This window comes from Glarea lozoyensis (assembly GCF_000409485.1).
Source record: "Glarea lozoyensis ATCC 20868 chromosome Unknown GLAREA12, whole genome shotgun sequence".
NCBI lineage: Eukaryota > Fungi > Ascomycota > Leotiomycetes > Helotiales > Helotiaceae > Glarea > Glarea lozoyensis.
In genome coordinates, this window is record NW_007360986.1 from 527,876 (window position 1) to 538,314 (window position 10,439).

General features: G+C 46.2%; 3 protein-coding genes across 3 annotated transcripts; 1 reads left to right on the top strand and 2 right to left on the bottom strand.

Moving 5' to 3' along the window:
- Positions 1 to 2,395: 2,395 nt before the first annotated feature.
- On the bottom strand, positions 2,396 to 3,218 carry GLAREA_10616 (P-loop containing nucleoside triphosphate hydrolase; the record flags this gene model as incomplete). Its single annotated transcript, XM_008079717.1, has 4 exons — positions 2,396 to 2,640; positions 2,699 to 2,974; positions 3,021 to 3,135; positions 3,207 to 3,218. The coding sequence occupies 4 exons, from the start codon at positions 3,216 to 3,218 to the stop codon at positions 2,396 to 2,398; spliced, it is 648 nt and encodes a 215-aa protein (XP_008077908.1).
- A 1,922-nt stretch (positions 3,219 to 5,140) lies between these two features.
- GLAREA_10617 (Molybdenum cofactor biosynthesis protein) lies at positions 5,141 to 6,374 on the bottom strand (the record flags this gene model as incomplete). The annotated part of the gene is made up of 5 exons (XM_008079718.1): positions 5,141 to 5,240; positions 5,292 to 5,804; positions 5,849 to 5,961; positions 6,008 to 6,052; positions 6,177 to 6,374. 5 exons carry the CDS (start codon positions 6,372 to 6,374, stop codon positions 5,141 to 5,143), a joined length of 969 nt encoding a protein of 322 aa, XP_008077909.1.
- Positions 6,375 to 7,254: 880 nt separating this feature from the next.
- On the top strand, positions 7,255 to 8,883 carry GLAREA_10618 (CRAL/TRIO; the record flags this gene model as incomplete). The annotated part of the gene is made up of 4 exons (XM_008079719.1): positions 7,255 to 7,448; positions 7,508 to 7,649; positions 7,702 to 8,079; positions 8,140 to 8,883. 4 exons carry the CDS (start codon positions 7,255 to 7,257, stop codon positions 8,881 to 8,883), a joined length of 1,458 nt encoding a protein of 485 aa, XP_008077910.1.
- Between the last annotated feature and the right edge of the window lie 1,556 nt (positions 8,884 to 10,439).

Here is a 10,439-nt window from a genome sequence, read left to right on the forward strand (position 1 = left end):
CAAGGGAGGGATGATGTTGAAGGATAGTACTTCTAGGTAGGCAAAGTAATCACAGGTCTGTCATTTCGTACTTCTTGTTTGTTGTATTATTTGTATCAATGTTAAGGAATAATTGAGGGATGTAGGTAGAAGAAAAATGGCCGAAAGCGGAAAAGTTCAGAGGGTGGTACTTTCTTTGTTCCAAAATACCACAAAATATATCATTTAACACACCCTTATTAAATCCCCTATTTCATTTTCGAACTTCACAATAATAGAGACTAATATCCCCACACCTTGAACGTTAATATGTGAAATGATGATGTAGGTATACTCTTAGACCTAGTAAAGTCATTTATCGATGCCCCGTCACCAACCACCCAATTTCCTTGTCCCCCACAACTCTATATCACTCAAGCAATCATTAAAACCAAACTCTTGTCACATTAGCAGTTCGAATCACTACTACCGCCTTCACACTTCACGGCCGCAAATCTCCCCTCCCTTCTAAGCCCCTCTCCCGTCCTAAGCCTCCCCCTCAGAAACAGGTTTTAAGGTAGATTATTACTATAGTTGCCTAACTGATAGATCAAATAACCAGCCTTCCAGCCTAAGGTTTGTCAATACGCGCTTGAAGTGGAGTGTAGTGTTTTTATGGATATGTAGCGTCTAGTATCCTTTGGGTTTGGGTGTTGGGATTGTGGGAATGGCGTAAGAGGAATGAGTATATATTTCATGTATCAGTTAAGTGGGTGTTTGCAATGGGTTCATGAGGTTTGATTCGAGAAAGGACTGGTTTGTATTGGTGGAGGTGTAGCTTATTGACATCGTGATAACGATACCTGGATATTGACTAGCAAAGTCAAATAGTAATAAAACCCTCGAATGAGATATGAATACATCGTCAGTATACTATGTTTAACGCGGGTTTTGGAACTAAGGCGAAGGATCTCCATTATTCCCCCACTCTTCTTATATTTAAAAACATTGTCAACGAAGAGTTCAACAACACTACAAATAAATGTTATCTTACCTACAAACGACCTATCTACACTACTACCTCTTTATCGACCCTCGATCATGTATTTCCTGTTTTATTTAACATACATATTCCTCTGCTTTACTCATCTAACAGAAATATATATCCATCGATGTTATCAGATAACAAGAAAGTAGGATGTCCTTCTGTAGATCTATATCCAGTAAAAGGCGAGGTAGCATCATCCATCACATCACCCATTCCCTCCCCCCCTGCCACCCACCCGAAACAAACATTCTCCTAAAACAATCCACAACCCTCACTCCACAACAACCCACCACCCTTTCAACCTTTAACCCGCCACCCTCTCCCTCTCCCTCTCCCTCTCCCTCCCCCTCAAACCCTCCTCCAAACCCCTCACTCCTCCCGTCTCAATCCCTCCCGTCCACCCTCAAAACTTTCCAAAACAAACACACAAGTTTCTTTCATCCTTCCCATCTACGTTAATACATCTATTAAGCACCGAGCAAGGGGGATGTTGTTCAGTTGTGAAGGAGTGTGGTGTGCGGAGGTGGGGAAATGTGGACGTATTTGAAGGATATAGAAATAAGACGGCGAGCAGATATGCTTCATGAAAGGTACATTTATAGGTAAAGTTGTGATAAAGATACAAGACCGACATTGAAAACACCAAACTGCTAAGCACGAGAAAGCTCCACATCATCACTCACCAACACTCAAACCTGACTCCTACGTCCACCCATCCCAGAACATCGTTTTATTTCCCATCTAACCCACATCCGCAGTCTCGGTTTCAGCGAGCCGTCTCCTATATGGTTTTGATCTGAACTTCTCACCCAAGTCCAAGTCCAACCACAATCAACACAGTTGACTTGCACCTACCCAACAAACTCCACCGAGAGAACCATGAAAACACCCCTTAAAATTCCCTGAAAATTTTGGAGGAGGGGGGAATGAGAAAGAAAGAAATAACCCACCTAGCACTATCTACCTGTATTCCCATTCCAAGCTTACCCTCACACCCAAAATATCTCACCAACCTCCAAACCAAACACGGGATATCCAGCACAATCTTAAGCATGAAAAAAAAGTGGGGGCAAAGGAGAGAAGACCCAAATGTAGACACCCAAAAACAAAATAAAATAAATCCTCTTAACTGCACGAAGGCAGAGAATAACAACAAAAACGAACAAAGCTCTCTGTCTTCCAAATATGTTTATAAACCCCCCCCTTTCACTCCCCTCCCACCACTTTCCTCTCCCACCACCCACAAACAACACACACAAAATATGCCCCAAAACCGGAACTGGGAGATTGTCTTTTCTTCCCACTTCCAACCTATCATGCATCCCCAGTCCTACTCCCTCACTTCCTGTATCTTTTTGAGAAACAATCAACCTATTAAGTCCATCCTCTTCACATTATCACACATTTCCCGCAGCAGCCCCGATCATTACCCTCTCCATCGCCCACCTCCAACTTATTCATCTGTCCATTACTACCTGATCCGCCCGATCCGCCAGCCGTGTAGCCCGCCATCTCCTTATTATAACGTCGGATCTCGCGCACGATGTCGTAGAAGGCATTGTCGACGTTGATGCGGGATTTGGCTGAGGTCTCGATGAATTTGCAGCCGAATGAGCGGGCTAATGCTTCACCCTCTGTCGCAAATGTTAGCTCGTATTTAGAAGAAGTAGGATTCTGGTGAGAACAACATACCCTGCTTTGAAACCTGTCTTTCACCTTCCAAATCGCATTTGTTCCCTACCACGATAATCGGAAAGTAATCCTTATCCTTGACCCTCAGAATCTGTTGCTGGAACGTCATGATCTCCTCGAAACTCTGTCTGCTCGTGATGCTGTACACCAGTAAGAAACCCTCGCCCGTTCGCATGTACTGTTCTCGCATCGCCGAATATTCTTCTTGACCCGCCGTATCGAGGACATCGAGGAGCGCAACTTCTTCATCGATCACGCATTGCTTGCGGTAGGAATCTAGGGGTGTTAGCGAAATGTGTGCATGGTGCGACGGGATGTTTACCTTCAATCGTTGGATCGTACTCATCTACGAAATGTGATTGTATCAACTGGATCGTCAAACACGACTTTCCTACACCACCTCCACCCACAACCACGAGCTTATATTCTCGTAAGAACTGCGCCGCAGAGTGTCACGATTAGCCATTGCACGCATACCAACACCGTATCCCCATCGTCCGTAACTCACTTTAGATGCCATCTTGTATTTGGGTATATGTGTGATTAATTAGGTATTCATCAACTTCGCACCGGGATCTGGGTCGGCGGCGAGTAAGGTGAAACTTGCGATCTGGGGATGTCCGCGAAAGAATCTGAAAGGGTTCGGGGTCGTCTGGAGAAGCTGGTGTTGGGACCCAGAGGTTGCTCGATGCAGTGGATCTCGACCGTCGAGCTGTATAACAACACACGACAGGATCTCAATGGAGCTCTGCAGCAGCGGTGAGAAGGTGATTCAATTGAAAGACACCTGGATGATTGAGTGCTGGGCTGATATGCGATGCGGGTGCAGAGATGGAGAGTGTCGTTGGTGTTTGGACAAAGAAACGTTCACACGGTTGCCGCGATGATCGAAGCACAGGCGTCTCCGTCTCTTGGAGGAGGTGCGTGCGCGTGTGAATATCTCGATGCTGCTATCTTTCTGGGGGTTTGGGTTGGCTGGTGCAGGCAGAGTGCAGACAGGGTGCAGATGCAGAAGGATGGATTTCGGTGGTGTGAATCCGACTTGCGGCTTGTGTTGGTCAAGACCAACGGGGTAGAATGTTTGACGCGGGGATTTAGTTATTTTGATACATTTACCATCAACATAATTAATACAAACAATATATAAATACTATCAAAACTGTCAAATATATCATCATCTCACATAATCCTCAAATCACACCCCCTATCCCTATCCCCAAAGTAAACATCACACCTCGCCTCACCCAATCCAGCCATCACTCTCCAACAACACCTCCAACCTATTTACCTCCTGTCTCCCTCCCTACTCCATCGCAACCACGCACCAATCGCTCCCACCCATCACCTCGTGCAAGGGATAAAATCCATCGTTCTATGCATATTCCACCAGTCCTTCTCTGATCCCTCGCCCGAATTACCACGCTCCAACTCCAATAGGGACCGGCGTGGCTTGATCGGTGTACGATTTGATAGGTCGATATAAACACGGGTGGTTGAAGAATATTTTTGATAGCGTGATGGACTACGGGTCGTATCATTCGTATGTGGTGAATTAAATAAAATGTTTATCAGAGTTTGGCATCTAGAATCAAGAAGTTATCAAGTTCCTGGCAGATAATCTAACCTCGGCCAGATAGCACCACCAAAAAACCGTTTGTTTCGTTTCGTTTCGTTTCGCGTTCCCCACAATTTATCCTCACTCGGAGGCGGAGATACATCCATTTACACAAGGTTACCTGTCAAACAACCTGTACTTATTCATCTACCACCATCTCGACTCACCTATCTTTGCCATATTTTCTGATTCCTGAATTCCAAAACACATACACCTCTCTCCTCTCCAGGTCAAAAGAAACATAAATACACACTAGACCATCTCCCACCAAAATTCCCCATCCACCCCACGAAATCATCCAACCACCAACCCATGCACCAACCGAATTACGATCTTCACTCGCCCAGGAAATGAGACCATGTTTCATCCCAAATCCTTACACCACAGAATTTCAACAGCCGCCAAAAAACACCTTCGGTCATTATTCATGTACTTGGTACTATATATACAATTGTGCATTTCGGATGGATTTATCCAGGCAGGCGTACCTATGAAAGGTATTTGGAAGACCGATTTATCGGACGCGTGGTATTTCTTATTCCCGATTTTCAAAACACATGGCATGGGAATCGCAGTGTGAAGCAAAGAAAAAGGTAAAAAGCAACGGTCTTCTATTAAGCAACTATACACATGCAGCAAAACGGCACGATGAGCATTCCCACGTGGGCGGGTTGATGCTAATCGGTACCTAAAAGTACTTGCCGCCTCCACACGTATTCAAGAAACGTGGAGATGTTATGGTTGTGTGACGGCGCGAAATAGTACTTTAGATCTTGGCGCTCGCTGATGGAAGGCCAACATTCGATCTAGGTTGGTCGCATGTTCGTTTAGGCATCTGGTTCGTCGTCCTCGCCTTCTACTTTGACGACACGACCTTCGACGTTCTTTACGACTTCATCAACTAGGCTATCGAGGTAAGCTTGATCTCTGGAGAATCTGTTAGTTTACTCTCTACTCGGCAGTAACATGGCGGCAAACCTTCCAACTAAAGTCACGGTATTTCTCTTCTTTCCCCATCGAGGATAACTTCCAACCTTGACTCCATTTGGCTCAACCTTCGCTGCCAACTCTGTCAAATAAGTCGCAACCGAACTTTCAGACAATGGTGTCGAGATCAAAACTCTATGGATACCCTTCCCTTCTGGATCCGTCAATCGGGGCAGCAAATGTGGTTTCATCCCATCTAATAATTTCTCAAATAGTCTCGGAACTCCTGGTAATATATGGACATTGCCATTTACACACGCAACCGGCACCCATAAATCCTCTGCTGGAAATATAACTTGCTGTTTTGCATCTCGAGATTTATCGGTAGGTAATTCAATCATTCGGATCTTGGCTTTTCGTCCTGGGCTATCTTCATCCCAGTTGAAATTTGGTTGCTTTAAGTTGGTCTTCGATAGCTTCTTCATCTTCTCGTATGCTTCTTCGTGGAATACCAGGGGGAGGTTGAAGGCTTTGCCTATGGATTGGTAGGTAATATCATCGTGGCTGAATCGTCAGTGTATTTCACTTTTTGAGGTCGTTACACATACGTAGGACCAATCCCTCCACTTGTTACTACGAAATCGTAGTTAGTGCTCATTCTCTGAACGGCTTCTACGATTTCGCTCTCTTCGTCTCCTATAACCTCGATACGCTTCAGGTTCTGCATACTGTCAGATCTCATCTTTGTACCGGACATGTCTGCCTACCATTCCCAGTCCAAAGCAGAACTTGGCCATATACGCCGAATTCGTCTACAACCCATCAGTACTATTCCCATGTCCAACCAGGTACAAAGCATACATCAACAGTCTGCCAGCCCAAAATTAGCCATTGTCACCCAATTTCACTCCCCACCGCATTCCAATACAAACTAACCTTCCCACCCAAAACCTCATCTCCAATAATCAAGCACGCAGCCGTATGTATCGTCCTCGTGTTGCGCTCATCTGCCGTAGCACTTGATGACGACATGATGCGATTCGCAATCGAAGGAACCGCCGCAGCAGATGTATGAGCGTAGTTTGGGAGCGGACGGGAGAAATGTCTGGCTACTTGGCTCAGTCGAGAGAACATGAGGTGTTGTCAATAAGTATTACAATATAAATGTCTGTGAGAGGTCGGAGTGGGTGAGGTGGATGCAAGTCGTGAATGGCGGGGCAAACTTAAGCCACAGCTATTGACATGGCATGTCACTGTCAGAAGTCGAAAGACGCGTATGTAGGGGGATTAAAGGCCCGTATCCGATTTGGTTAAGAGGTTTAACGTTTCCTATCACTTTAGATTTTTACTCTTGCTCCTGAGAGCTTTACAAACAAGCATTCAATCGTCTGCATATCGGTGACATCCCACCAGCCAAAAGCTTGCATGCAAGCAGCCTTCACAACAAACATTCCCAGGTCAATACCAGGAAACCCAACTCTTCTGCCAGGAACCGCTGCGATTATGCATCTGCCATGCTTCTATCAACTTCTCCAAACGAAAACGCGCTTCACGGACACCGTCCAGTCTCCGCAACAACAGTCGGTGAGAAGTCCTCTCCAATCCGGCATCTTCGGGCCAACCCGTGATCCGGAGCAGCAGGAGCTCCCAGCTATCAGCCACCCAAACCTCCAAGATGGAGTACACAATATCTCTACGCCATGAGCATTCAGCTGCGATTCCTATCCCCTCTTAATCTTTACGCAAAATCCAGTCATCATCGAATCTGATTCCCAACAAACGGCACAGCGCAATCACGGAATCGGTGCAAGTGCTTACTTAAGTGACGTGGGGGCTAAGTAAACAGAAATTCGGAAGAGCGAGCGAGCCTTTCTGAGTCGTGAGATTGCAGGAGGAACCACCCAACATCCCCATTCTCCGCGCGCGCGAAAATAAATATCATACGTCGTACATACGCCTCCCCTTCATCACATATCTACTTCTCTCTTGTTTTTTGTATATTCGAACAGCAATCATGTCGACGAGTGGACCCGCACATAGAGTGGAAAGCGCGGCGGTGGAATACGGATATCCTCAGGGCCATCTCGGACATCTTTCTGGGGAGGAGGAAGAGGCGTTTAGGAATTTCAAGGCGTATTGTCAGGAGAAGGGGTATTTCACCCCGAGGGAGGGTGGTAAAGAGGCGAGCCATGATGATCCGACTTTATTGTACGGTTCTTTCTCCTGTATTATGACGTGTGCGAATCGCATTTGCTGATATTTTGCAGGCGCTTTTTGAGAGCAAGGAGATTCGTCGTGGCGGATGCGTATAAACAGTTTCAGGAAACGGAGGATTGGAGAAAGGCGAATGAAATAGACAAGCTCTATGAGACGATAGACCTGGAGCAATATGAGGAGACGCGTAGACTGGTGCGTTAGGCAGCGGACTAAATATTTCGCCCTATGCTAATTTTCTTCTCAGTACCCTCAATGGACAGGTCGTCGCGACCGTCGCGGCATCCCCGTCTACGTCTTCGAAGTCAAACATCTAAATTCGAAAACCATGTCAGCGTACGAAAAGTCGGCCTCGACCACCAAATCGCAAGCCAAAACCGACGGCAAGATCTCCCCTAAACTTCTACGTCTTTTCGCATTATACGAGAATCTTATTCGTTTTACCATGCCTTTATGTACAGCATTGACCGATCGAGATCACCCCAGAACGCCCATTACTCAGAGTAATAACATAGTGGATATTTCGGGGGTGGGATTGAAGCAGTTTTGGAATTTGAGAACGCATATGCAGGATGCTAGTACTTTGGCTACAGCGCATTATCCGGAGACTTTGGATAGGATCTTTGTGAGTTACCCAAATCTCCGTCATATATATATTGGAAGAAGTGCTAACATAAGAAATCAGATAATAGGAGCTCCAGCCTTCTTCCCAACCGTCTGGGGCTGGATAAAGAAATGGTTCGACCCAATCACTACCTCCAAAATCTTCATCATCGCCCACGCCGACGTCAAGAAAACCCTCGAATCATTCATCGACCCGGTCAACATCCCTAAAAAGTATGGCGGACAACTAGATTTCGAATTCGGTCACCAACCAGTTTTAGATCCCCATCTTAACTCTGTTTGCCAATGGGAAGGAAAACATACGAATTTCCCAGAAGGCCCAATCCATTGGGAACATGTCGGTGAGGACAAGATCAAGGCGGTTGCAAGGGGTACGCTGCCAGGTAGCCATGCGCAGAGGAATGAGGAGGTTTGCACGGTTACGAGGAAGCTTCCTGATGAGCCACAACCGGTGGAGTCGCAGCCGATTAGACCGGATATGCTTTCTGCGCCGACAGAAACTGAGATTCCTACCACCTCAGTACCAGCTACGGAAACTGCTGCGCCTGTAGCAGCACCAACGACCGAAACTTCTGCGCCAGCTCCTGTCGCTCCCGTCGCAGTGGCCAAAGACGAAGTATCAGAAGGCACAGCAGTAGAAGCAGGTCAAATCGTTTCGGACTCGCGTCCGGCACCACAGACGTTCGTTACGGCATCGGAGGGGCTGCCGAAGGTGGGCGATCTGAGTATCAGTGAAAAGGTCCCCGAAACGGGGAATCATAGTACAAGGGCGGGGGCGTTGTTGGATCCTACTTTGAAGAATTAGAGTTGAGTGGGGAGGTTTGAATTATAGGTGAGTATGGGGGGCGAGGTAGGTGGAAGAGTAGAAGTGTAGAAGGGTTTTATAGAGTTGTAGTAGCTTAGTTGGTAATGAAGAATATACACCCATCTCCCCTTCTCTTTTATGCTGAGGTTGGTATACGATTTCTGAGGTCTGTGCGTGGCATGAGAGTAGGGAGAAAAGTATGTATAAACCCCCCCATCCCCTGGTATGTGGAAATGGTAGTAAACTGAGATACAGTAGTTTTATATGTACTTCTCGATTCCTACAATTTCCCGGGTTTATATGTGCTTTAGGTATGGGTTTCAAGACGCTCAATATACCTCGTATTCTCAAATTAGAATCTCACTTAGATATAAAAGTTTGTTTGCTCTCGTAGGTTTTTTATGGATTCGTGTAGCTTGGTCATCTATCCAGTGGGATCGCTCGTCTTGGTATGGCTTTGCAATTGCTAAACAGATGATCTTGGGGGGAAGTATATATGCTAGAATATAACCTCGGTATAAAAACAAATATACTGGAATTCAATCCTCAGAAACAGACTTAACATACACATCTCTCTCGAAGTACGACTCCACGACATAGGTACTGTACTAAACATCTCTGGAAAAGCTGCACCTGATAGGAAACCCTTGGACTCATACCTGCCGATTGTACATCGCCTTAGGTAAGTTTCTCACAACATGCTTGTGCGCCTAAAATACACCTCCTCACCGCACCATCTGCAGCACTGCTAAACATCCCACATCAAGAGCCTCTCTTACCAAAGTACGATTGTTTCCTCCACGCTTCACACGCTCACTTCTCGCAAAAACCGCTTACGCGCCTAAACACACATCTTGCTTACATCTGCGAGAACAGGATACCTAGATCCCTCCCTCCCATATCTACAGGAAACGACCTCTTCACCTTTCTCGTCCCCTGTGCAAACCTCGGACCTAAATCTCGTAACAGAACACCACCTATCGAAAGTCCAATGAGCTTCAGCCGTACTTGTGTTGCAACCTAGACAAGTACATGTCTTAGGTAAGGTTGCTGGCAATATCCTGACGCGCCTAAATACCCTTCGCAATGGAAAACCTCTCTCATCACATCTGCTCATACACACTCCCCACTCAACATCAAACATCTTCGCGCGCCTAAATACCTCCATTCTTACCAACGGCCATGCTTACAGGCAATTTAGCATCGGATGTGTCTATGTTACACAACATTCGTCAGGAGATGGGGAATTGTGAAAGAGGCTGTTTGACACCGGGTATTTCGAGATACCTGTGTACAGGTTGGGTATGAGTGTGGGAGGGGGATTTGGAATCATAGTTTGGATTATGGATAAATAAAGGCGCGTTCCGTGTTTTCTTTGTTGGAGGTTGAAAGTGAGAAATCTTTTTTTGATTCTCAGGAAGAAACCTTTTGAGGTCATTGCAAGGAATCTCCAATCATGAAGTCACTACTCATCCTACCATTCTTCCTCTCAGGCGTTCTATCTCACGTTCGTCCCCCTCCCCTTCTCCCCTCCCCCCCCTCCCATCCCCCCATAT